At 46.1% G+C, this 27,956-nt stretch overlaps 1 protein-coding gene and 1 pseudogene across 2 annotated transcripts in view; one reads left to right on the top strand and one right to left on the bottom strand.

Moving 5' to 3' along the window:
- Positions 1 to 27,956, top strand: part of LOC308467697 (inositol polyphosphate 5-phosphatase OCRL-like) — a 552,529-nt pseudogene that overhangs the window by 246,023 nt on the left and 278,550 nt on the right. The gene's annotated exons all lie outside the window — the stretch shown is intronic.
- On the bottom strand, positions 4,845 to 27,783 carry LOC308467667 (inositol polyphosphate 5-phosphatase OCRL-like; the record flags this gene model as incomplete). The annotated part of the gene is made up of 5 exons (XM_080989387.1): positions 4,845 to 4,855; positions 5,321 to 5,420; positions 5,924 to 6,059; positions 20,200 to 20,263; positions 27,576 to 27,783. The coding sequence occupies 5 exons, from the start codon at positions 27,781 to 27,783 to the stop codon at positions 4,845 to 4,847; spliced, it is 519 nt and encodes a 172-aa protein (XP_080845513.1).

The following is a 27,956-nucleotide window of genomic DNA, read 5'->3' on the forward strand; positions in this document are numbered from 1 at the left end:
GTGTGTATTGGTGTGGGGAATGACACATACTGTATCAGAGTCTTAGTGCAAGAGTAGCTGGTGCATGCTAAAGAACACAGGAGCCTTGCTGGGTTAGATCAGCATTTTGTTCCCACAATGGCCAACCACATGCCCTTGGGAGTCCATAGGGACACGGGGACAAGAGCACTCTGTCCATCATGTTCCCCAGAAACTGGTAATCAAAAGCATGTGGTTTGTGATAATAGTGGCAAGAAATAGCCCTGACCGGTAGCCACTGATAAACATATCCTCCATGATTCTAAATGTCTACAGCTGTCCAAATTGACAGTCACCACTGTCTCCTTGTGGCTAGGATAATACACCCAAGTAGATCTGATTTCGAGAGGAGTGACATTTCCCTGAGCCACCCCAAAGCAGCCACTACCGCTTCCCAAATGCCAGTGCTCAGGTGGTAAGAGTAAGCCAGAGTGGCATAGCCTGTGCAGCAGTTGCTGAGCACAGAGACAAGGAGAAAACTGGCTCTTGGGGCCAGAGGGGGCTGGCGCCTGCATCATGAGACTGGGCTTTCTGCCTCCCGTGCTGCCAATCGCAAGCGGACCCATAGTCAAGCAGCGCAAAATCAGTGACAAGCAGTGCTGGCAAATTCTGGTTTCGTCTCCGTTCTCCTCTGCCGAGTTCTACAAGGGCCACGTTGAGACTAGGGAAGAGACCAAAGCAGAGAGCTAGAGCCACCACCTGGACTGGATTTGAGTCAGAAGGCAGGCAGGTGAGGTTGGTGAGGTAGTGCCTGGTTTGCCCTAAGGGACCAGCTGCCACTGCATGGAGCAGCTGCTGATCGTTGACAAGGGCAACTCCATTTACGTGCCTTCGAGGCACATGCACACTGCCGCAAAGCTGGAAGGGGCACTTGAAGGGGCAAAAATGTCCCCCCCCCCCCAGAGCACAAAAGCGGCAAAGCGGCATGGAAACAGCATCTCGACTCCCTCCCAGGAGCTTTGGCACCGACCTCTCAGGCCTGTGGAGAGTTGGAGCAAGGAGTTTTGCAGGGAGGCTGCTGGTTTTCAAAAGGCCTTTCAAAAGGGCTTCCAGAAGTTTAGAGGGTGTTTTCCAATGCTGTCCCCAATATACGCAATTTCATTTAAACGCACGGTACCTCGGAACGCAACCCCCGTGTAAACGGGGCGTTGCCTGTACCTGATTTGAGCCCGCTACAAGAACATCTAGAGGATAGCAAACCAACTGTTACCTTTTCTAGGAAGCTGTCTTCTCCCCGAGATCAGAGGAGGAAGGCAAGAGCAAAAGACAACAAAGGGTGCTAATGGCACAGGCCCTGAGAAGAGAAAGAAACAGCCCGTTGGCTGAACAGTATCTGGGCAGATGGCAGGGAAATGCACACGGTTCAGTGGCCCTGCGAAAGGGCAGGTGGGAGGACCAGAACCTGGGATGACTCAGTCAAGGCAAACAAAGGGCATGAACAGCACACAGGAAGCGGGTGCACAGCTACAGAAGCTGAAGCTGAATGCAGCGGAGGACCCCCAGCCCCCACATTGCTGAGTGGAAGAGCAGCTGTTTTTCAAGCAGGCAAGCAGAGTGGGAAGGGTAGACATCCAGCAGATGAACCTGCCAGGTAAATCAACCCCTTTCCCTACCAGGTCAATAAGTCTGGTGACGGGAACTTCGCCAAGCGGCTGCCTCACCCAGCACAAGGCTTCCAAGGAGGTCCCGAAGCAGCTTGGTAGGTAGCTCCCCCTGATGGTGAGGAAATAGTCCTTGCCACGGTCAAGGTGAAGGACAAAGATAGCCTCAATCTTCTCTCTTTTTTTTTTTATAAGATATTTATTAAGATTTTTTAAAATATTACAATAAAAGTGAAAAAAAATAACAAAAATACAAAATAAAAATGGTTAAAAACACCCAGATTTTCCATTACTTATTTTCCTTTAGCTTGTTTCCCGGACCTCCTCATACCTCCCTTTTTTGTATTCCACTTCAATCTGTTGGTTCAGCAAATCCTTACCCTCTTTAATTATCCTAATCCTTGATCTTAAAAATAATAGCATTAGATTTTTACCTATTTATAACCCTTTTTTCATATTCCCTTAAAGCATTACAGCTGGAAACCACTTAATTTCTATCCAACATCATTCTAACATTCATTAATTTTACAATATTTCTGTAGATAATCTTTGAATTTCTTCCACTCTTCTTCCACCGACTCTTCTCCCTGGTCTCGGATTCTGCCAGTCATTTCTGCCAGTTCCATATAGTCCATCAGCTTCATCTGCCATTCTTCCAAAGTGGATAGATCTTGTGTCTTCCAATACTTTGCAATGAGTATTCTTGCTGCTGTTGTGGCATACATAAAAAAGGTTCTATCCTTCTTTGGCACCAATTGGCCGACTATACCCAGGAGAAAGGCCTCTGGTTTCTTCAAGAAGGTATATTTAAATACCTTTTTCAGTTCATTATATATCATTTCCCAGAAAGCCTTAATCCTTGGGCACGTCCACCAAAGGTGAAAGAATGTACCTTCAGTTTCTTTACATTTCCAACATTTGTTATCGGGCAAGTGATAAATTTTTGCAAGCTTGACTGGGGTCATGTACCACCTGTATATCATTTTCATAATATTCTCTCTTAAAGCATTACATGCCGTAAACTTCATACCTGTGGTCCACAACTGTTCCCAGTCAGCAAACATAATGTTATGTCCAAAATCTTGTGCCCATTTAATCATAACAGATTTCACCGTTTCATCCTGAGTATTCCATTTCAACAGCAAGTTATACATCTTTGACAAAATCTTAGTTTTGGGTTCTAACAGTTCTGTTTCTAATTTTGATTTTTCAACCTGGAAGCCAATTTTCTTGTCCAAATTATATGCCTCCATTATCTGATAATAATGAAGCCAGTCTCGCACTTTATTTTTTAGTTTCTCAAAACTCTGCAGTTTCAATCTATCTCCATCTTGTTCCAAAATTTCCCAATATTTCGGCCAATTGGCCTCCATATTGAGCCTTTTCAGAGCTTTCGCTTCCATCGGTGACAGCCACCTTGGGGTTTTGTTTTCCAATAAATCCTTGTATCTTATCCAAACATTAAACAATGCTTTCCTGACAATATGGTTTTTAAATGCTTTATGCGCTTTGACCTTGTCATACCACAGATATGCATGCCATCCAAATACATTGTTAAAACCTTCTAGGTCCAAAATGTCTGTGTTTTCAAGAAGTAGCCATTCTTTCAACCAGCAAAAAGCTGCTGATTCATAGTAAAGTTTAAAGTCTGGCAGGGCAAATCCACCCCTTTCCTTTGCATCAGTTAATATCTTAAATTTTATTCTGGGCTTCTTGCCCTGCCAGACAAATCTAGAAATATCTCTCTGCCACTTCTTGAAACAATCCATCTTGTCCACAATTTGCAATGTTTAAAACAAAAACAGCATTCTAGGCAATACATTCATTTTTATCACAGCAATACGACCCAACAGTGAAAGCTTCAAATTTGTCCAAGTTTCTAAATCTTTTTTCACTTCCATCCAACATTTTTCATAATTATCTTTAAATAAGTTCCCATTTTTGGCTGTCATATTAATCCCCAGGTATTTCACTTTCTTAACCACAGTCAAACCTGTCTCATTCTGAAACCTCTTTCTTTCAATCGGTGTTAAATTTTTCTCTAAAACCTTAGTTTTTAACTTGTTCAGTTTAAATCCTGCCACTTGACCAAATTCTTGAATTAGTTCTAAAACACTTTTAGTACTAGATTCTGGCTCCTGTAACGTCAATACTAAGTCATCTGCAAATGCTCTCAGTGATAGCCTCAATCTTCTCTTCCTTGCTGACGTACACATCCAGGGAAATGTCCACCGTCTCACCTAAAACGGGAGGAGGTCAGGTAGATACACTCTTTGGCACAGCCAAGTTGGCTTGTCTGTAAATTAAAGGTTAAGACGGTGAAGAATTGAACAGAAGGACACAATGTGAGCCTGCTGGATCAGGCCAATGGCCCATCTAGTACAGCATCCTGTTCTCACAGGTGTATGGGGGAAACCTTAACTTCAAGAATTAGGAGAAGAAGCGACTCAGTTCCCACCCCCACCCCACTTTCCTCTCTAGTCCTCCAAAGCAGCAGCTGCACAGAAGATGGTGACAGGATACTGGGGGGTGAGAGAAAGTGACCCTAACAAAAGAATATAAAAAGGGAAAGCATTTATTTGTCTCCGAAAGGATTTTTGCGCCCCAATGTAACTTTCTTTTTTAGTTTACATTTCATTGAGTTTTTAAAAGTTTGGCTAGTTCTATATGTTCCCCAAGATATTTTTGTGCCTCCACAACATAAAAATACACTTTTTTTTTTTTTTAAAGTAATTTTTGGACGGACTGCTCTCACTGGTTCCCCGCGATGCCAAAAGGTGTTTTGGGACCCTCCAGCATTGTTTGGCTTCAGTTCATTTGTGTGTGTGTGTGTGTGTGTTTAAAGCTGGTCACACACACTTTTACACTTTGGGCTCAGCTGCTTTGACGTGTGGCCCTTGGAGCATGGGGCAATGCAGCCCACAAATGTTAAGCCTCCCCTGCTCTACCAAACTCCCAAGGTTTGAGGGAGGAGGGTTGGGAAGAGGAGGAAAAAAGGAAGGCCTTCCCTAGATGAGCCTTGGGGTCCCTTTCCAACTCTACAGTTCCCTGATTCCAGAGAGAGACGCGCTGGGCTCCAAGTATCCCTCGCAGGGCTCAGCACGAAGCCATGGCTTCCAGTACTGGCTGTCACTGAGCTTGGGGATAAAGGAGAAGTGGAGGGTGACCTGCCCGTTGTTTGTGATCTGGAACTTCTCCTTCTGCAGCTGCCGGAACTTGACATTCTCAAATGGAAACTGCAGAGCAAAAGGGGGGGGGGAGGAAAGAGAGTGCTTGCCTTCAGCAGAGGCAAGGAAACGTGCTCCGGGGAAAGTTTGTCCTTGGCCCCGGGCTCTCATTTAGGGGACTGCACATGCAACAGGTCCACGTGGGGCTCTCCAGATCTTGCTGCACTTGCCACTGGCCATGTTGGCTGGGGATGATGGGAGTTGTAGTCCAGCATCTGGAGGGCACGACGCTGGCTACCCCTCGAGTCTTTGCCTGCGAGGAAGAGGCTGCCGCTCAGTGGAAGGGCATCTGCCTTGCATGCAAAGGTCCCAGGTTCTATCCCCAGCATCTCCAGGTAGGGCTGGGAGAGATCCCCCGGAAATCCTGGGGAACCGCTTAAGACTGAGCTAGATGGGCCAAGGGCTTCTTCCCCCCCTGGTCTTTGTGCAGCAAACCCTCTTTAAGGGGTTGGAGAGGATCCAATTCGTCTTTACCTCCCTCCAGGGAGGGAAGGAATTCATTCTCCATCCTGTCCATCAACTGAACAATATCCTCAAACACTTTCCGGTACCGTCGGTCATCCACAACCTTCACCTATGGGGGGGGGGGGGACAGAGCACATTTGTTGGGGCTATGGACTAAAAGGGGGGGGGGTATGAGCTAAGAGCAGAAAGGCCTGATGCACCCCCCTGTTCCCAGCCCTGAAAGAGGCAAGTACTGTAACTCTGAGAGCTTCCCCAGGATGGCAGCGGCTGTGACTTCCAGAGCCAATGGGCTGAAGCCAAATGCTCCAAGCCAAGTACCACAGAAGCTCCATTGCATGAATGGAGCCAACGGTTAAGGTATACAGTTCAGCCCATGTGGTCTGCCATGCCGGCAGGAGCAGCGTGTACTCAGAACAGTGGAGAATGGAAGCCTAGGGATTTAACAGAGCCAAAACCTGCCCACTCCTTGCACCGGAAGTCATTGGCCAAGGAGGAGCTCTGTGGAAAGGGGCCTGGTTGTTGGTCAGGGCCTGCCCAGATTCGAGGAGGTGCCACATAGCAGGCAACTAAAAACCCCGAATAGACAATAGCCCTGGCCAGGGCAGGTGTTACCCCTGTGAGGAAGAGGGAGCTGACGGGCTTGTGGTCGCTCCTTTTCAATTCCATGTGGCTTCGGTAGCTGAGCTGATTCACGCTGCCTCCTCTCCAGAGGATTGGCTCACACCATGCTGGCACACGGCACTTCCCACTGCAAGGAGACAGGAGAGACACCAGGACTGTTGGACTGGCTGAGGCAACACACAAGGCTCACACAGTCAAACTTTGGCTCCACACATAGCCTGTGATCTTGACCACGGTCAAGAGCTGGAGATGATGGGGCTTGGGAGTCCAGCTTCTGAAGGGGCGGACCTTGCAGGTGTGCAGGCATTTTGCCTCATGGAGAGAGTTGTTAGGAAATCAAAAGCTGCCTTCTACCAGGTCAGAATGAATTTCTGACCTCCCCCAGTTTGGATTCCTACATTGCAGGGGGTTGAACTAGATGACCCTCGTGATCCCTTCCAACCCCACAATTCATTAATTAAGTCTACTCTGGCTGGCAGCAGCTCTCTGTGGCCCAATCCTTTTTCAGGTGGAGGTGCCATAGAGTTTCAACTTGAGACTCTGCATACAAAGCATATGGCACACCACCAAATGATGATCCTTCCCCAAAGCAAGGGGCCCCGTTATTCTTGTTCAGACACTATTTTTTCAGTGATCCAAAAGACCCTTTCTGGCACCTGAAATGCTGCCCAAAGGAGCCTGCCGTTTTCCGGCTTCGTCACTACATGTTTCGCCTGTCCTTTTGATTTCCCCATTACCACAGCAAGAGCAATGAAAGTAGCAGGCCTAGGTGGCTTCTGACAGTTGTCAAGAACCACAAGAACATGCCAAATCCTGGATGGTGAGGCTCAATGGCTACTAGCCATAATGGCCACCGCACATACTCCACCAAGAGAAGCAGTATGGCTTGGAGGAGGGGAGCGTGCTGTTGCACTCAGGTCCTGTTTGTGGGCTCCCCGAGAGGCATCTCATTGGCCAATGTGAGAACAGGATGCTGGGCCAGATGGACCAATGGCCTGATCCAGCAGGGCTGCTCTCATGCTCTTATGCCCTGGCAGACTCATCTTGAGAGAGCACCAAGTCTAATTCCCAGACTTCCTTGACACAAAGAGGAGTCTCATTCAGCCTGCTGCACCTTTCAAGGAACTGCAACACCGCTTATACAGTGGTGCCTCCCAAGACGAAATTAATTCGTTCCGCGAGTTTTTTCGTCTAGTGAATTTTTCGTCTTGCGAAGCACGAAATCCCATAGGAATGCATTGAAATCCAATTAATGTGTTCCTATGGTCAAAAAAAGTCCAAACAAAGCCAAATTTGGTACAACAAGAGTTTATTAACTGCTCTTTAAAGTCACACATACTGTAAAGAGCACTTCAAAAATTGAAGGAACAATAAATTAAGTTTCTAAACATGACAGGAAAAACATTTAAAAATCAACAAAGTGTACATTACATTTTCTAAGACTCTGGGGGACCACTCGAAGAAGGTTCCTCTTCCACTCTTTGCTTCTTGCTTAAGAACCTGTCCATGGTCTGCTGCTTCATCCGCCTTTTCAGCACCTCCCTGAAAGACGACATGACCCTTGTATCAAAAGTGTTCGCAAGGTCATGTGTCACGTGCTTTTTAGGGTGGTTCCACTCTGCAAAAGCCTGCACATCCTTCCACTTCAGGCAAATGTCCCTCAGTTCTTTGGAGGACAGCCATTCCTCAGTTGCTTCCTCCTCTTCCAGCGAGGTCTGCTCCTGCGCAGCCTCTGCCTGCAGTTCAACCAGCTCCTGGGTGGTCAACTCGTGGCCGTGCTCCTCCACCAGCTCGCAGACGTCCTCCTCTGTGACCTCCAGGCCCATGGTCCTCCCCAAGGCAACAATGTCCTGCACCACTGTTGACTCTGGTGCATCAGAGTCACTTGGTGCCACACAGTCTGGCCACAGGCTGCGCCAAGCGCAATTCAAATTTCTCTGGCTGATCCCTTTCCAGGCCGTGGTGATCATCTTCAAGCAGGTGACGATGTCGAAGTGGTCCTTCCAGAATTCCCGCAGGGTGATGGTGGTGCAATCAGTCACCTCGAAGCATCGCCTGAAAAGCTCCTTGGTGTAGAGTTTTTTGAAATTGGCGATGACCTGCTGATCCATCGGCTGGAGCAGTGGCGTGGTGTTAGGCGGCAGGAACATGATGTTGATGAAGCTGAACTCCTCCAACAAGTCCTCCTCAAGGTCTTTAGAATGAGCAGGAGCATTGTCCATCAGAAGCAAAGCCTTCAGCGGCAGGTCGTTGTCCAGCAGGTACTGTTTGACAGCAGGGCCAAAAGCAAGATTGACCCAGTCCACAAACAGCACACGTGTGACCCAAGCCTTATTGTTGGATCGCCACATGACACTCAGCTGCTCCTTGTCAACCTTGTGTTTCTTGAAGGCCCGTGGGTTCTCCGAGTGGTACACCAGCAGGGGCTTGATCTTCAGGTCGCCGCTTGCGTTGGCACAGAAGAGCAGGGTCAGACGGTCCTTCATGGGCTTGTGGCCAGGCAACTTGGCCTCCTCCTGAGTGATGAAAGTCCTTTTGGGCATCCTCTTCCAAAACAGCCCGGTCTCGTCGCAGTTGAAGACCTGCTGTGGTCTTCACAACCTCCAGGAACTCCAAGGCAAAGTCTTCAGCCACAGGAACATCAGAACTGGCAGCCTCTCCATGCCTGACCACGCTGTGGATTCCAGATCTCGTCTTGAACCGGTCAAACCAGCCTCTGCTTGCCTTGAAGACTTCTGGCTCGCCTGAGGTTCCTGGCTGTTCCCGGATGAGGTCTGCGTGCAAGGCCTTGGCCTTCTCACAAATCACGGCCTCAGTCACTGTGTCCCCTACACGCTGCTTCTCTTCTAACCAGATGAGGAGCAACTTCTCAACCTCCTCCAGAACAGCTGGGCGGTTCTTCACGATCCTGGTGACTCCCTTGGCTGCATCAGTCACAAGGATCTTCTCCCTCATCTTCAGGATGGTGCCGATGGTCGATGGGTTCCTGCCGTACTCCCTGGCGAGGTCCGTCACACGCATTCCACCGTCGTGCTTCCGGATGATCTCCTTCTTCATTTCCAGCATCACCTTCTCTTTCTTCCTCTCGCCGGCCTCTGCAGCAGCAGTCTTCTTGGGTCCCATGGCAGCACAGCTCCTAGCTTCGTAAACTCAGAAGAAGAAAAAATCAGTGATTCAGACCCAAAAAATTCAAAAGCACCCAGCCACCCACCACACAGGAATTCAAACCCTGAACCAAGTCCTTGAATTCCAAGCACCCAACCCAAAATCCAAAAACCCCCAAAAAAGTTTTAAAAGTTTAACTTACGAAATGGCTGCAAATCACCAAAGTCTTCAAAATCCTCAAATGGCTGCAAAAGAAGTTTTGGAAAAGCTTTAAAAATCACCAAAGTCTTCAAAAACCTCAACTGTTCCCCCAGCCACCCACCCACCACACAGAAATTGCAAACCCCTCCCCAACTGTTGCAAACCCCTCCCCAACTGTTGCAAACCCCTCCCCAACTGTTGCAAACCCCTCCCCAACTGCTCCCCCAGCCACCCACCACACAGAAATTCAAACTCAGAAATTTTTTTTGAAAAAAAACAACATGGCCCAATGTTCACAGAAAATCCTAAAAATTCAAAAAAAACCACACAAACTCCCAGATTCTTGCAAACCCCTCCTGAACTGTCCCCCCTGCCACCCACCACACAGAAATTCAAACTCAGAAATTTTTTTTGGAAAAAAAACAACATGGCCCAATGGTCACAGAAAATCATAAAAATTCAGAAAAAAAACACACAAGCTCCCAGATTCTTGCAAACCCCTCCTCAACTGTCCCCCCAGCCACCCACCACACAGAAATTCAAACCCAGAATTATTATTTTTTTAAAAAAACCAACATGGCCCAATGGTCACAGAAAATCAGAAAAATTCAGAAAAAAAACCACACAAGCTCCCAGATTCTTGCAAACCCCTCCTCAACTGTCCCCCCAGCCACCCACCACACAGAAATTCAAACCCAGAATTTTTTTTTTTTTTTAAAAAAAGAAAGTGCCCCAATGGTCACAGAAAATCATAAAAATGCAGAAAAAAAACCACACAAGCTCCCAGATTCTTGCAAACCTCTCCCCAACACCAAGTCCTTGAATTCCAAACACCCCAACCCAAAATCCAAAAACCCCCAAAAAAGTTTTAAAAGTTTAACTTACCAAACAGCTGCAAAAGAAGAAAAAAACCTTATCTTCAAAAAAAAAAAAAAAAACCCTTTATTGCATTAGCATACAGCCATAGCAAAATAAGACAAAAATACTAGAGACAAGCAACCAAACAAAATTCAAAGCGATATTACTGGCGTAATGACATTTAAATTACCCTAAGACAATAATGTAAAGATTTAGTTGCCAGCGCCAAGAATCCAAAATGCGGATGTATATAAAACATAAAATGGCCCCAAAATAGGCTCGGCACATTGGGTTGAAAAAGTAATAAAAAGAATTAAAACAGGTCCAGGTCTAGGACACACTACCCAGTCAGAGTAGCCCTGAGTTTCAGAGCCTGCACTATAAAGATTGCCACCCCACGCGAAATTTGGGGATTTGCGTCCACAAGAAGCGATTTCAAACAGTCTTCCTTAGATGTAATGGTGGACGGGATCAAGAGGAGGAGCTTAGGTCTTATTGGCTCATAAATAGGGCAGTAGAAAAAGAAATGTATGAAGTCCTCTACTTCATTCATTGTGCATGGACATAAACGCTGAGTAATAGGGGTCTTAGAGTAAATCCCCTGCAGGAAGGCCGTGGGTATAGAATGGAAACGGGCCATAGTAAACGCTCTTCTCAAATTGGGCTCCGTCAGGTCTATCAAGTAGTTGGCAAGTGATCTTACCACTTTCACTTTAGGGAGCCACATGGAGAGGCGAGCTGTAATGGACTGTGCCCGGTCCATGGCCTCGTCTCTTGTAAGAATCCAGGCCCGGATTTTATGTTGGTTCCAAGATGACAGCTTGTCGAGATCTGGGAGGGAGTAGCGTGCAGTAATAGTCTCCATGGCCTTGGACCATTTGTTGGTATGAGAACAAGTTAAAAAGGCTTGCCTAGCTAGTAGGGAACCTGGGGCATTGATTAATTTACAGTAAAAACTAATGATTCTAATGTGGGCTCTCGCAACAATGGAGGGGAGGCCCAGTTCTGTTCTTAACTGTGCAGCAACTGAGCCCTTGGGGAGGCCCAGTATCTTTCGTGCAAAAGAGTTTTGCAGAATCTCCAGCCATTGTAGTGTTTTTAAATTCCACCCCCAGATTTCAACCCCATACAGTAACATCGGGAGGACTTTGCTGATAAATGCTTTTCTGATTGGTGGAACCAACTGGCCGCCTTTTGCATAGAAGAATTTCTCCAAGGCTTTGATGGTTCTACGGGCAGCCAGGATGGTCATATTTAGGTGAGCTGACCAGCTAAGCCCATGCTGAAAAGTGATACCCAAATACTTGAATGCTGAACAATATTCAATAGAGTGGCCCTCAAATTTCCAGAAAGGCTTCCGAGTTTTCGTGCCAAAAGTAAGAATTTTGGTTTTGGCGAAATTGATTTTGAGGGAGTTGGTATCACAATATGTCATGAGCCCTCTGAGCATGTTGTTTAAGCCCTGCTTGGTTAAAGACAGTATCACCATGTCGTCCGCATAGAGTAATATGGGGATCTTGAGCTGTTGTAAAGAGGGGGCAGATTGATTTAGGGCCTTCATGGTTGTAACGATGTCATTGATGTAGAAATTGAATAGAAAAGGGGCCAAGAGGCAGCCCTGTTTGACCCCTTTATTCAGAGGGAAAGGATCAGATAGCGCTCCCAGAGGGCCGAATTTTACTCTGGCCGATATGTCATTATGAATTTCCATAAGAAGGTGGAGGAGTCTCTTATCTATGTTAGTGTAACTAAGCTTCTGCCATAGCCTATCTCTGGGGATGGAGTCAAAAGCGGAGGTCAGGTCCACAAAAGCCGCGTGTAGTTTGCAGTTGAACCTGTTTAGGTATTTATCAATCAGGGTAAATAGAACAAGACATTGGCCAGATGTGCTGTGACCTTTACGGAAGCCAGCCTGTTCCGGGTGGAATAGCTTTGTTTCTTCTGCCCACTCGATTAATTTCTCTAGCAAGAATCTAGAGTAGACCTTGTATGATATGTCCAGCAGGCTGATAGGTCGATAGTTACGCGGATCTTGTGGATCCCCCTTTTTATGTATTGGGATGACTATGCTCTGTTTCCAATTAGGTGGAATCTTAAGAGTAGCATTAATAGTGGTAAAGAGAGATGCTAAAATAGGGGCCCACCATGTCTGGTTCGACAAGAATACCTCAGGTGGTATCATATCCTCCCCCGGGGATTTATCCCCTGAAAGCGTACTGATTAGTTGTATACATCTCTCTGGGGAGACTGGCTCCCAGGTGGGCAAGGCAGATGCTGGAAGAGTGGAGACAACATTTACTTCAGGATCTGGGGCGGAATACAGCTGAGCAAAGTGAGAGTGCCAACTGGCTGCTGTGATGTTATTAGCGATGAATGAGGGGGGTCTTAAACCTGCATTAATTAAATTCCAGAATTTCTTGTCGTCACGGGTTTTAATGGCCACTGACAGTGCCGTCCAGCGTTCTTTCGCAAAGAGCAATTTCTTATGATGGAGCAGCTTCTTGTAGTATGAACGGAATTGGGCTAACTCCCTGATTTTGCTCTGGGTGCTGTCTGATTTCATATCAGACTGAAGAAATCTAAGCCTACTTCTGCACTGTTTGCATTCTTGGTCGAACCAAGTTTGATTCTTCCAGGTTAGAATCGCACGGGAAGGTTTAAAACCTTATCTTAATTGCCCTCCGGATGCCAATTTTTAACAAACGGAAAACATTTTAAAGACTCTGAACATTTTTATAACTCCTGTCGGCTCTGCGAGCTTCAGCTTGTCCCAGCCTGCTCCCTCCCTCCTTATCAGCTGCCCGGTCAAGGTTGCCAGAGAGGAGAGAACGCTGCTGCCTGAACTGAGAGCAGAGAGACAGAAGAGGTCTAAAGACAGAACTGTGAACTGCTTACCTGACCAACGGTGCCTGGAGAAGGAGGGTAAGGAGAGATACGACTGTGAGCTTTGCTTTGAGATTGGCCCATAGACACCCAGCTCTGCTGAACACAGAGAAAGATAAAGCTTGGAGATTCGGGGGTTAACTGAACTGACTGACCCCCGCCCAGCTGGGGGGCTGTGTGAACTAGCTGGGGACAACATTCCTGCTTAGTTGAAGAGGAAGTGCTGTAGCTGGAAAGACTCTTCATTTTAATAAACTCTTTCGAGGAGACCAGCTTTTATATTCTCAGAGACTCCTGGTGAAGGCACCCTGAGTTTTTTACAGGAAGTTTTTAATCTACACAATAACTCCACAACAGTGTATCGGATAGGACCCTCTGGAGGTTTGGAAAACCGGCTTCAGCAAGATATCGTTCTGTGCCCTGCCTTATGTGGTAGGCCTTTGAAAGACTACCTAGAAGGAATCAGCGAACCAGCCCACAGAAAGTTTCCCTTCTGGGGCTCTTGGATATCCTTCGTTCAATATAGGGCGGTGGAAGATGGCCTCTAAAGACTAAGCTAGGCCTCTAAAGACTAAGCTAGGACCCGAAATACAAGGTTATCATAGCTGTACATGCGCTATAGCCAAACTCCACTATTATCCTTTTCCAGCTGCACATAAATTGCCTAAATAAGGCAATTTTAATTTTAATGTAGTTTTTAGCCGTTTTATTACTGCTGTCTCTTTGGCAGCATTGTTTTATTATTATATTCTGACTAGGTTGCAGCATTTGTGAAACAGCGCTGGTCGCATGATTGAGGTGAAAACTACAGGCTTAGGACAATTGCCAAGATCTAAAAGCAGAGAACTCAAAATAGAGAAATATATTGAGGCTGTTGATGAGCACATCAGGAAGCTGTTGCAGAGAGCAGGTGGGAATATAGATTGATACCCCCACTTGCCCCCCAATCTAAGGCAGTCGCACCTGGGGTAAACTGCCCTCTCTCTATATCAAGACCACTTTTACCATGGTTTTTACTAGAAGAAAATACAAGGAGTTGGGTATACTGCCTGACTCGGCAATCAGCCCCTCGGGTCCTGGTAAAAGACAAAGCAAAATCACAAATTACTTTCCTAAGATGGAGGAGGGTAAGAGTCCACAAAAAGAGTTAATTCTTGATGAAGTAATACCCCCCTCTCTTACTGTTCTTGATTGGACGTCTAATTTTAAAGAGATATACCAAGATACTGGAAATATTAACTCCCCATGCAGCCTAGCGCAAGAACTAGCTTTAGCCGAGGAACTTCAGGAGGGAAATACCTCTATTACTAAGGAACAGCTGCCCACGGAAGAAATTACATCAACCCATCAAAACCAGATACCTACTCCAAAATACTCTCAAACAGAATTGAGTGACGGTCGCCCTTTGGATTATTCCCTAGCAATAAGTTCTGATTTAGCCAACATTAAAAATTATCTAACAATAACAAACGGGCTACTGCTGACGTTAGTAGAAAATTTCACATCTCAATTAAAAGAGTTAAAATTAAATGATATGCCACAAGAACATAAAACAGTTGAGCTAGCGTCGACGAACAAACCAGTAATAAATAAGAATCTGCAAAGACATAACTCAAGGGTAAAAGTGAAGAAAAGTAAAAATATTAAAACAACAAGGAAAGCCAAGTATACCCGCAGTAATCAAAACATACATTGGCAGAAATTGTTTAAACTTCTTCCCTCAGCCCCAAATAAATTGACCACACGGGGCAGCAAAAAGAAGGGTAAAAAGAGAGAAACAAAGGTAGTTACACAGCAACCGGCTAAGGAGGACTCGCCAAGGCTGACTCCAGTAGCAAGTGAGAAGGCAGAAGTAACAACTCAGTCCTTGGATAACCAACTTTTTAATAAACCTGATGCTGCGGAAGTAGAGGCCTCTTCCTATGAAGGCAATAAAACACTTAGCAAATCGAACAGCGGGGAAGAGGAAGCGTTTAGTAGAGATGATACCCCCCTTCAGACCTGGCAAGCCTCCAGTCAGGAAAGAGATTGGAATTTGATCCTAAATCCCCAAAAACTGGTATTCACGAACTTCCCGAAGCCTAAGGGCTTCCTTACAGGGAAACAGCGAATAATGAACTTTGTATCTCATCTAAATGACATACTGCCAGGAATGGTTAATGCTAATGATATCACCTCGGTGGAATATTTACATTATGATGGTCACTCAGTGAGAGCACTGACCACTTTTAGGGATCAGAACCTGGCCAAGTATATTTTTAGGTCAAGACCTGCCTTTTTAAAAGCACGGACAACAATACTTAGGCTCTTTGAAAATAAGGCTCCTTTTGAAAACTAAGCAGGCAAATCTTAGAAAGGGGAAACAACTCTCAAAATTCTGGCCTGACAAACAGAACCCGCAATGCCTTGCAAGCAAAGGTGAGGATTTCTTTACTATGGAAGAAAATATCCTAATTGACCAATTCTGGATGTTCCCACCATTAATACAAACTGACATATTGGGAAGACTAGATAAGCTAAGAGATAAGCTGGCCGAGAGAGCTTCAGGCAACGAGGTTATCAAGGGGGACCAAAAAAAGTCCACAACACGTAACCATCAGATCAAAGCGGAGATTAACTTTCCACCAAGAGAGAATGTGCTACCCTTCAAGGAGAGTACTCCATCACCCCCCCCCCCGAAGGAGAAATATCCCCAAGGTGACCCCACAAGACGTATGGGACAAAATGAGATACCTAGATGAAACAGAATTGGGCCAAAATCAGGCCAAAACAGACTATCCACAGAAGGAATTTATGCATAATAAAGATCTGGTGTTTACAAATGTGAGCACTTTGCAACCACCTATTGAAATCATAGAGCGGCTGGATAGCCTGCCATACAAAGACGATAGGCGTCCGATACATAAAGCGACAAACCCTAAAAGTACGTTAGCTAATAATTGACAAAGATTCGATTGTGATAAAGCCAATCTTAAATTTTTATCATGGAACATTGCTGGTTGGCTCAACAAGGCGACTGACCAATCATTTGTCAATTTTATTCAAGATCATGATATAGTCTTCTTGCAAGAGACATGGCTAACAGGGGACTTAGATGTAAATGGTTTTGCCTCATTTTCGCTCGCAGGTTCACCAAGCAACAAAGGGGGACGAGTTAAGGGTGGGCTAGGCATTCTAGTATCCACAAGGCTGAGAGCATCTTTCGTCGAGCTGGAGCCTCTGAGCAGTGTGGCCATGGCATTATTAATGAAATGCAGATATTGCACACTTCTATTGATTAATATATATGCCCCTCCCCAAAGAGGCAAGCAGCTTATCAAAAATCTCTGGCATAGGATAGAATCTTATGTCGATGAGCTAATGAATCAAACTCCTGCTGCGGCAGTGCTGCTGGCTGGGGATTTAAATGCCAGAATTGGCCAATCAGACGAAGCGTTATATGCTCATTTTCACGACGTACCTCCCATTTCTGAAGAAGCCCATTCTATTCCCCCAAGGCTCTCAAAAGACAAGGGCTGCAATTATGCAGGCCTATGCCTTCTACGTTTTTCCAACAATCTGGATTTGACTGTATTAAATGGTCGTGTCGACAGAGAACCCAGTGGGGAATTTACATTTATATCCAACATGGGAGCCTCCACTATCGATTACGTCCTGGTGTCATCTAACCTTTTGAGCAGAGCACGGGAATGTAAAGTGGTGGAGAGGGTTGACAGCGACCATCTACCGCTCTGTTTAATACTGGATGTAAGAAAAGATCTATTTTGCTCTGATAACCTTGTAGCCCCATGCTTCGAAAACATGGAGCTAAGATACTCACGTATTAAATGGTCCAGCAAATTGAGTGATGAAATATCGGAAAGACTTCACTCAGATATTCTTCTTGCTAGAAAGGAGAACCTCATTAATTCCCCAACTCCTGAGGCTAGATTAGACATGTTCCAGGAACTGATTTCGTTGCTACAACCTTATCTGACTAACAAAAAAACGCCACGGCAATCTCTACACTTTAATAAATCCAAACCTTGGTTTGACCAAGAATGCATGGCTATGAAACGCCTCCTGCTGGATAAGTACAGGAACTATAGAACAGCGAACTTACCTTCGCTTCCATTAGACTGGTTTGAGTCAAAACGCAGTTATAAAGCTTTGATTAGCAAGAAAAAGCTCCAGGCACAAAGGGAGGAATGGCAGTGCCTAGTGGAGGCCTCCCAAAGGAAAGATTCTGCCACGTTTTGGAAAATAATTGCAAAAAGCTGGAGAGACTCCCCGATTGAAATCGAATACTCTATACCTGCTGGAGCATGGGAGGCCTATTTCCTCTCATTATATTCATCAAATCAACTGGCCCCAGTTCTGCTTCCTGCTTCAAGTGAATTTGGTAAGGAATGGCCCCCTGTAACCACAGAAGAAATTACTGGCCTTATTCAAGCTCTTAAATCAGGGAAAGCCCCGGGTGCTGACAATATCCCACCAGAAATTCTTAAGGCAAATGTCGAATGGTGGGCCCCTGTGCTAGCCGCCTTGTTCACTAGTATAAATCAAGCAGCTATTATCCCCGAGGACTGGGGTTTAGCCATCATCATTCCAATATTTAAGAAAGGAAACAGAACTGAGCCAGCTAACTATAGACCAATCAGTCTATTAAGTATTATTAGCAAACTGTATGCTGCTCATTTATGTGATAAATTAGTGGAGTGGATGGAAAGAGAGCATATTCTATCAGAAGCTCAAGCTGGTTTTAGAGCAAAGCGTTCAACTATAGACCAGGCCCTTACCCTTCAACACCTGGCAGACAAATACTCTAGAAAAGGGGGGTCTTTATATGCAGCATTTGTGGATTTTAAATCGGCGTTTGATCTAATACCAAGGGATAGACTCTGGGAAAAGCTTGGCGCTACAAACATAGATAAACGCTTATTACGCCTTATCCGTGGTCTATACGAAAACACCAGGGTGAGGGTAAGATGCGATCGGTCAGGCCATCTAACTAAAGAAATTCAAACGCACTATGGGGTTAAACAAGGATGTGTCCTCGCGCCAACACTATTTAATTTCTATATCAACTCTCTAGCAGTAAATATGGCGAAAGAAAATGCCCACCCTCCCAAACTGGCAGGTATTCCCATCCCGGTGCTTCTGTATGCGGACGACGCAGTCCTACTCTCCTTTTCCTGCGTTGGCCTGAGGAAGCTTTTGAGATCACTTGCTGACTATTGTCAAGCGGAACAACTATCAATAAATTACAGCAAATCTAAAATTATGGTGTTTTCAAAAAAAAGAAGGAAACACAAATGGAGAATTAATGGTCAACCTATTGACCAGGTAGCAACTTTCAAATACCTGGGAATAACTTTTCAGGAAAGGGTCTCGTGGCACCAACAGATGAAAAACGCCATTGCCAACGCAGGAAGGGCCAATAAAGCCCTTACAAGATTTTTTCACGGGAAAGGGGGTAAATACGTTCCGGCGGCCTCCCAGGTTTTTGCTGCAAAAATACTCCCACAACTCACTTATGGATCCCAGGTTTGCAGTTTTAAAAATTTTGCTCCTATGGAGGCATTTCAAACAAAATTCTATCGGTGTTTATTGGGGATCCCCCCCTGTGTATCTAATATAGCTGTCCGCTTAGAAGTTGGACAACCACCCGTTAATGCGCGGCTGTGGATTCTAAAGATACACTACTGGTTAAAACTTATTTTTTCCCCGGCCGGTTTGGCTCCTTTAACACTCTTAGACACCTTTCATTCCACCTGGAAAGCTTCCCTGTTTGAAAAGATAAGAAGCTTGGGATTCTCCCCGCAGATCTTGATAGCGGCAGGATATGAGAGAGCCAGAAGTCAAGTGCTCCAACGCATTAGGGACATAGAGCTGCAATGTCATATGGGCAAAATGGATAAACATGCCATAATTAGAGACCTTGGGAGAGGGTTCTCACCCGCAAATTATTTGGCTGATTTACAAATACCTAAGTACAGACACTCCTTTACCCTGGCCAGATTTAACGTTCTGCCCTCTGCCCTGCTGCTAGGCAGATATGAGGGCAAACCATATGAGTCACGTGTTTGCCCATGTGGCTCATCGGAAGTGGAAACAAGTCTGCATGTATTGCTGCACTGTAGTTACTACGAGGATCTACGTTTGACCTTTATTGCCCCAGTTCTACAAAAGCTTAAAAATGAACCAGAACTCCAACGTATGAGAGCCCTGGTAGAAGATAAGGTTCCTGAAATTACGATCAATGTGGCCAAATTTTGTGTAGCCGCTATTAGGCGCAGGAAACAAGAGCCTTCCAATGTCAATATGCAGGCGAAGGCAAATACTTAATTTTATTTATGCTGTCTAATTTTAAATTGCAGTTATGTATCGAAATTGTCCTTTGTTTTTTCCGGTGTTATGCTTCGCTGACTAGCTGTACGAGTTAATCTGGTCTGTGACCGTTTAATAAAATTTGATTGATTGATTTGAGCTGCAAAAGAAGTTTTGGAAAAGCTTCAAAAATCAGCAAAGTCCTCAAAAACCTCAGAAAAGGCTACCACACCGCGTGCAATGTGTTGCTCCTCAAAGTCAAGTTGCAACTGCACCTCTTCCAGCAATGCACCCTGGGTATTAACGGTTTTACGAAAAAGTAAACCAATTTGCAAGACGTTTTCGTCTTGCGAAGCAAGCCCATAGGGAAATTCGTCTTGCGAAGCAGCTCAGAAAACGGAAAACCCTTTCGTCTAGCGAGTTTTCCGTCTTGCGAGGCATTCGTCTTGCGGGGCACCACTGTACACACCATGAAACAGAGGATGCTGGTTATCAGGACAAATGTGGGGGAAAGGAGCCAAAACATTTCCAGAGCAGGGATGGCTTGAGGAAGACAACATATCACAGCCTTGCATTTCACAACTCGCCTAGCAGCCTTTAGCAACCCGGAATTCCATGCAAGCAAAGTGAGCAGGTGAAGGAGAGCTGGATCTCTCTCTTCCTCCGTGGCTTGGTGTCCATTCTGACTGCAGAGGAAAGGAAGTCCGTCCAGCCCTCAACTCTAGCCCTCCTCCAACAGCTTGCTTAGCAGAAAGCCATGTTTAAAATATATTTTTTACTAGCCTGCTCAGGAGGATGGAAAGGCAGGACACTACTAGCATCTCGGCAGACTAGGAAAAACAAACAAGCCTTGCAGAAGAATGATTGAGAGGACTTACTTACAAAGGCTCAACTATCAAGCAGGCGCTTACCTGGAGTCCCAGCGATCTGTTTTAGAGTCAAATTTGTACGTCGGGATGAACTTGATCTCTCCCTCTGTGAAATGAGCAAAAGCTGTCTTTTGGGTACGCTAAAGCCAAAAAGAAATCGCTAAACAGCAGAGAAGCAAAAGACCCCCTGTTGCCTGACAATGGAGTCTATTAACAGCCACTGTTGTGCTGGAAGACCAAGGTGAAGTACTAGTAGGTTAAAGGTAAAGGTAAAGGGACCCCTGGTTGGACAGTGTTCTCGAAGCTACAAACATGAGTCTGACCAAACTGCGGGAGGCAGTGGAAGACAGGAGTGCCTGGCGTGCTCTGGTCCATGGGGTCACGAAGAGGCGGACACGACTAAACGACTAAACAACAACAACAACAAAGGGACCCCTGACCATTAGGTCCAGTCGTTACCGACTCTGGGGTTGCGGCGCTCATCTTGCTTTATTGGCCAAGGGAGCCGGCGTACAGCTTCCGGGTCATGTGGCCAGCATGACTAAGCCGCTTCTGGTGAACCAGAGCAGCACACAGAAACGGCGTTTACCTTCCCGCCGGAGCGGTACCTATTTATCTACTTGCACTTAGACGTGCTTTCGAACTGCTAGGTTGGCAGGAGCAGGGACCGAGCAAGGGAAGCTCAGCCCGTCGCGGGGATTCGAACCGCCGACCTTCTGATCGTCAAGCCCTAGGCTCTGTGGTTTAACCCACAGCGCCACCCGCGTCCCTACTAGTAGGTTAGCCAAGTGCAAAAAAAGGGGTATACCTGCTGAAATCCTATCTTATACACACTTATTAAAGGTACAGGATGCTTGTGCATTTTTGCCCCATGTCATCTTAAATTACTTTGCTGCATCACACAACAGGAAAATCCTCTAACTCAGGAGCAGCAGACACGTGGCCCTCACAATGCTGCAGAACTACAATTCCCATCATCCCTGATTACTGGCCATGATGGCTGGAGCCAACAGGAACTGCAGCTCAGTAACATCTGGCAGACCACAGGTTAGCCATACCTACAATATGCAACGTTATATGTACCAATAATCCATACAAACTGTTAACCACCACCAGAATACACCCCCGACAATATGAGCAACTGCAAAACCATCCTTTTGCATCCTACGTTGGCTCCCAGGACGTTTCTGAGCACAATTCTGAGTGTTGGTGCCAACCTTTAAAGCCCTAAATGGCCTCAGCCCTGAAAGAGTGTCTCCATCCCCATTGTTCAGCCCAGGCATCAGGGTCCAGCACCGAGGGCCTTCTGGCGGTTTCCTCACTGTGAGAAGCGAAGTTACAGGGAACCAGGCAGAGGGCCTTCTGAGTAGTGGCACCTGCCCTGTGGGACACCCTCCCGTCAGATGTCAAGGAGATAAGTAACTATACAGCCTTTAGGGAAGTTTTTAATGTTTTATGATGGTTTTGCATATGTTGGAAGTCTGAGGCTGCCACCCCCCTTGCCTTCCTTGCAGCATCCTTCTCAAAGGGCTAAGGCATGACTACGCTCACAGAGTTTAGAATCATAGAATCATAGAATCATAGATTCATAGAATCCTAGAGTTGGAAGAGACCACAAGGGCCATCGAGTCCAACCCCCTGCCAAGCAGGAAACACCATCAGAGCACTCCTGACATATCGTTGTCAAGCCTCTGCTTAAAGACCTCCAAAGAAGGAGACTCCACCACACTCCTTGGCAGCAAATTCCACTGTCGAACAGCTCTTACTGTCAGGAAGTTCTTCCTAATGTTTAGGTGGAATCTTCTTTCTTGTAGTTTGGATCCATTGCTCCGTGTCCGCTTCTCTGGAGCAGCAGAAAACAACCTTTCTCCCTCCTCTATGTGATATCCTTTTATATATTTGAACATGGCTATCATATCACCCCTTAACCTCCTCTTCTCCAGGCTAAACATGCCCAGCTCCCTTAGCCGTTCCTCATAAGGCATCGTTTCCAGGCCTTTGACCATTTTGGTTGCCCTCCTCTGGACACGTTCCAGTTTGTCAGTGTCCTTCTTGAACTGTGGTGCCCAGAACTGGACACAGTACTCCAGATGAGGTCTGACCAGAGCAGAATACAGTGACACTATTACTTCCCTTGATCTAGATGCTATACTCCTATTGATGAAGCCCAGAATTGCATTGGCTTTTTTAGCTGCCGCGTCACACTGTTGGCTCATGTCAAGTTTGTAGTCAACCAAGACTCCTAGATCCTTTTCACATGTACTGCTCTCAAGCCAGGTGTCACCCATCTTGTATTTGTGCCTCTCGGTTTTTTTGCCCAAGTGCAATACTTTACATTTCTCCCTGCTAAAATTCATCTTGTTTGTTTTGGCCCAGTTCTCTAATCTGTCAAGGTCGTTTTGAAGTGTGATCCTGTCCTCTGGGGTGTTAGCCACCCCTCCCAGTTTGGTGTCATCTGCAAATTTAATCAGGATGCCCTTGAGTCCATCATCCAAGTCGTTGATAAAGATGTTGAATAAGACCGGGCCCAAGACAGAACCCTGTGGCACCCCACTAGTCACTCTTCTCCAGGATGAAGAGGAACCATTGATGAGCACTCTTTGGGTTCGGTCAGTCAGCCAGTTACAAATCCACTGAGTGGTAGCATAGTCAAGACCGCATTTTACTAGCTTCTTTACAAGAATATCATGGGGCACCTTGTCAAATGCCTTGCTGAAATCAAGGTAGGCTACATCCACTGCGTTCCCTTCATCTACCAGGCTTGTAATTCTGTCAAAAAACGAGATCAGGTTAGTCTGACATGACTTCTTTTTCAGAAATCCATGCTGACTATTGGTGATCACAGCATTCCTTTCTAGGTGCTCACAGACTGTTTGCTTAATGATCTGCTCCAGAATCTTCCCTGGTATTGATGTCAGACTGACTGGGCGGTAATTATTTGGGTCCTCTCTTTTCCCCTTTTTGAAAATAGGGACAACATTTGCCCTCCTCCAGTCTGCCGGGACTTCGCCTGTTCTCCAGGAATTCTCAAAGATGACTGCCAGTGGTTCTGAGATCACATCTGCCAGTTCTTTTAATACTCTTGGATGCAGTTCATCTGGCCCTGGAGACTTGAATACATCTAAACTAGCCAAGTATTCTTGTACTATCTCCTTAGTTATTCTGGGCTGTGTTTCCTCTGCTGAATCATTTGCTCCAAATTCTTCAGGTCGGGTATTGTTTTCTTTATCGGAGAAGACTGAGGCAAAGAAGGCATTGAGGAGTTCAGCCCTTTCTGTGTCCCCTGTTTGCATTTCACCATCTTCTCCTCTGAGTGACCCCACTGTTTCTTTGTTCTTCCTTTTGCTATGAACATACCCATAAAAGCCTTTTTTGTTGCTTTTAACCTCTCTAGCAAGCCTGAGTTCATTCTGTGCTTTAGCTTTTCTGACTTTGTGTCTACACGTGCTGGCTATTTGTTTGAATTCCTCTTTGGTGGTTTCCCCCCTTTTCCATTTTTGGTACACATCCTTTTTTAATCTTAACTCAGTTAAAAGTTCTTTAGATAGCCACCCTGGCTTCTTTAGGCACCTTCCATGTTTCCGTCTCATTGGTATTGCCTGACGTTGTGCTTTTAGTATCTCCCTCTTAACAAACTCCCAGCCATCATGAACTCCCTTTCCTTTTAGTATTACTGTCCATGGGATCTCACCCAGCACTTCCCTAAGTTTTATGAAGTCGGCTTTCTTAAAGTCAAGAAACTGAGTCCTAGTATGCTTGGCTGCTCCTTTCTGCTGTATAGTAAACTTCAGAAGAGCACGATCACTCGCGCATAATGATCCTTCCACTTCTACCCCACTAACCAGGTCATCAACATTGGTTAGGACCAGATCTAAAATGGCTGTTCCTCTTGTTGCTTCTCCCACTTTCTGGACAATGAAGTTCTCTGCAAGGCCAGTGAGGAATCTGTTTGATCTTATGCTCTTGGCTGAGTTTGACATCCAACAAATATCCGGGTAATTGAAGTCCCCCATTACTACTATCTCCCTTCCTCTTGCATGCTTGGCCATCTGTTCCAGGAAGGCATCATCTATGTCCTCCGTTTGGCTTGGGGATCTGTAGTAAACTCCCACAATTAGGTCACTGTTATTCTTCTCTCCCTTAATTTTGACCCAAGTGCTCTCACTTTGGCTTTGAGGTTCTAAATCTTGGATCTCTTCACAGGTATACACATCCCTGACATATAAAGCCACTCCTCCTCCTTTCTTGTCTGGTCTGTTTCTCTGAAATAGATTGTATCCCTCCATTATTACATTCCAATCGTGGGACTTATCCCACCAGGTTTCAGTGATGCCTATTATGTCATATTTAGTTTGCTGTACCAAGAGCTTAAGCTCATCTTGTTTATTTCCCATGCTTTGCGCATTAGTGTACAGACATTGAAGTCCATTAATCATTCCCCCGTGTCTCTTATTTAAGGATTTTTTCCTCCCACCACTAGGTCTGTGTGCTGTTTGCTCCATTTGGTCTATGACATTTGGATGGTCATCTTCATCAATTGGTAGACTCCTACCTTCAGGAGCACTGTCTCCCTCCCCCACATTAGTCAGTTTAAAGCCCTCCTGATGAGGTTTCTGAGATTTTTGGCAAAAACATTCCTTCCAACCGTTGTGAGGTGCAGCCCATCGCTTGCCAGAAGTCCATCTTCAAGAAACTACAGTCCGTGATCTAAGAATCCAAACCGTTCCTGTTTACACCATTTGCGAAGTCAGCTGTTCACTTCCACTATTTCCCCCTCTCTCCCTGGGCCACGTCATTCAACTGGGAGGACAGATGAGATGACAATTTGTGCATTTAATTGCTTCAATTTCCTGCCCAGAGCCTCGTAGTCTCTTTTGATCTTCTGGAGGCTATTGCTTGCAGTGTCATTGGTTCCCGCATGAACCAAGAGGAAGGGGTATTTGTCAGTGGGTTTTATGATTCCTTGCAGTTGTTCAGTTACTTCTTGGATCTTAGCCCCGGGGAGACAGCACACTTCCCGAGACATCTTGTCAGGCCACAGATCACTGCTTCTGTTCCCCTCAGTAGGGAATCCCCTATCACCACTACACGCCTCCTCTTAGGTTTGGTCGGGGTTCTTCCGTGAGCTGTCCGTTCCAAGGTCGCCTGCACATTCCCTGAGGACTGACTTTGCTGCTCGTCTTCATATACCTGATCAACTGTAATGAGGGAGAGATCCTCAAATGGAGTCTGCTCTTCGTCTTCCATGCTAGGGGAGAGGACCTCAAAGCGATTGTGTATTTCTAAACAATCAGAGCGAACCCTGGGCCTCCTACTTCTTTGAGTCACGTTTCTCCATATATCTGGCTCCTGTGCTGGTGAACTAGCCTCCTTCTCAGGGGAGTCCCCTGTCTTCTCCTTGGTGGAGACGGTGTGCTCTGTTGCTTCCAAGAAGAGCTCCAGCTCTCTAATTCTTTGGAGCGTAGCTACACGTTCCTCCAGTTGCTGGACTTTGTCTTCTAAGAGGGCAATCAACATGCAATTGCTGCAGGTAAAGCTGCCTGCAACCTTTGGCAAGATGGCAAACATTGCGCAGGAACCGCAGGCGACTGCAGCTGTTCCCTCCCCCTCCATCTTGAGAACGTGTCGTTGAGGGTGGCTACAGCGGTCCTCCATCATAAAAAGCATGAAGACAGGACAAATAACTCCCCCCACAAAAAAAACCTAGGTCTCCCCCAACAAACGTTTGAGACTAGCTCCCCTAAATCTAAAAGATGGATTAAACTGTGCCGCTGCCCTGCAAGCTCTGATAAGCTCCTCCCACAGCTAATCACCTGCCTCAACAGAAACCCTGCCCGCTCTGACCTTTGCACAGGGAGAGCAGCTAATCAGCCACAAAGAAACACACACACAAGAAAACCCTTTTTGCTCCTTCTTCAGCTGCTGCCCTGCAAGCTTTGAACTTAATTGGGACTTGCTTCTAATTCAGGTTGCACAAACCTGCAACCTTAAAAAGCATTTGTAGAAGTCGCAGTCATCCTATGTTATAGCTACACTTTGCTCCTAACTGCCTGAAAGTGGTTTCTCTAGCCTAGGCTGGGGTATCCCAGACAAAGGAAATAAACAGGGCAATATCCTAAACCACCACATATAACACAAAGATGTCTCTCACCTGGTCGTAGGTCAGAAGTCTCTGAAGCTGATTTTTAGTGATCAGATGACAATGCTGGAAAAAAGGAAAGAAACCACAGCTACAGGCTAGCTCACGGGGGCGCGGGGTGGGGGGCAGCCTGCTGCCACTTCCTGCAATATGTAGCAAGACTGATAACTAGGATTGGGCAGTATGATCATATTAGGCTAGTGCTCTGTGAACTAGACTTAACACCTTAACAGCATCATCTTTAACAAAATTTAATAGTTCAGCTGGAATATCATCACTTCCACTGGCCTTGTTATTAGCAGTGATTTCTAAGGCCCATTTGACTTTGCTCTCCAGGATGTCAGGCTCAAGGTCAGCAACCACACTACCTGGGGTGTATGAGACATCCATATCTTTCTGGTATAATTCCTCTGTGTATTCTTGCCACCTCTTCTTGACGTCTTCTGCTTCTGTTAGGTCCTTTCCACCTTTGTCCTTTATTATGGTACTCTTTGTATGAAATGTTCCTTTCATAGCTCCAGTTTTCTTGAACAGATCTCTGGTTCTTCCCATTCTGTTGTTTTCCTCTATTTCTTTGCATTGCTCGTTTAAGAAGGCCCTCTTGTCTCTCCTTGCTATTTTTTGGAAATCTGCATTCAATTTCCTGTATCTTTCACTATCTCCCTTGCATTTTGCTTGCCTTCTCCAAGTCCACCTTTCCTTTTTGTGGGAGTCATAAAGCCACGGCAAAGGCTTGTAATATTGCAGGGTGCCCCCTGACCTTGGCTGACCAGCACTCTGAGCTTTACAATGTATTGGAATGTATTGACCTTAAATGGAGTTGTGTTTCCTCTGGGCAGTGATGACCCTATATGGTGATGGGGGCAATAAAAGCCTTGACCGGATGAGGTAACATGAGACATTGGCAAACGGCCATGCGGCTGGAGAGAGACAAAGGATAATAAAAAAGCTACGGGAGGAGAGAGAAGTTCGAAAGGAGCTGCTCATACCATCCTGAAAATATTGCTGGCTCTCTGTGTCTTTATTTTATGCTAAACTGCGCCACTTGTAACGGCTGGCTCAGACACCTTTTGAAGCAAAATGTCCTTGAAATGGGGGAGAAATGCCCTGCATGAAGTCTTGGGTTTGTAATTTGGGAGAGGGAAGACTGTCTGCGGCGCTGGGGAGCGGGCAGGCTGGCGAGGCCCCCTAGATCTAGAGGCCCTAGGCTTCTGCCTACTTAGCCTATATATAAATCCGGTCCTGCCTATGTCACAGTGAGCACAGGCCCATCGATCACGTGCAAGGCATTCTGCGTGTTGGGAAGGAGCCTCCTGTTCTGGGCCAGGGGGAAGAGTGACACCAGCAGAAGACTGGGTGCTGGGGTCGAAGCTGATCCTGGGGAGCACGTGAGGAGTCAAGGCTTCCCGCATGAAGGCCTCGCTTCCCCTAGAAGTCCCTGCCTCCTGGTCTGTGTTCGCTTTCTTCTTTAGGTACAGCGCCAGCATGTTCTGGATGGTGCACCTGCTTTCGGGGGAGAGCTTGTCGAAGTGGTCCACACTAGAAGAATAGCCATGAGACGGGTGAGACTCCTGCAAGGCGTCCCCAAAGTCAGGGGAACATAAGCGCATTTGAAGAGCCTTGCTGGGTCAGGCCAAGGCCCATTCAGTCCGACATCCTG

Source organism: Podarcis pityusensis, assembly GCF_964106645.2.
Source record: "Podarcis pityusensis genome assembly, chromosome: W".
Taxonomy (NCBI): Eukaryota; Metazoa; Chordata; class Lepidosauria; order Squamata; family Lacertidae; genus Podarcis; species Podarcis pityusensis.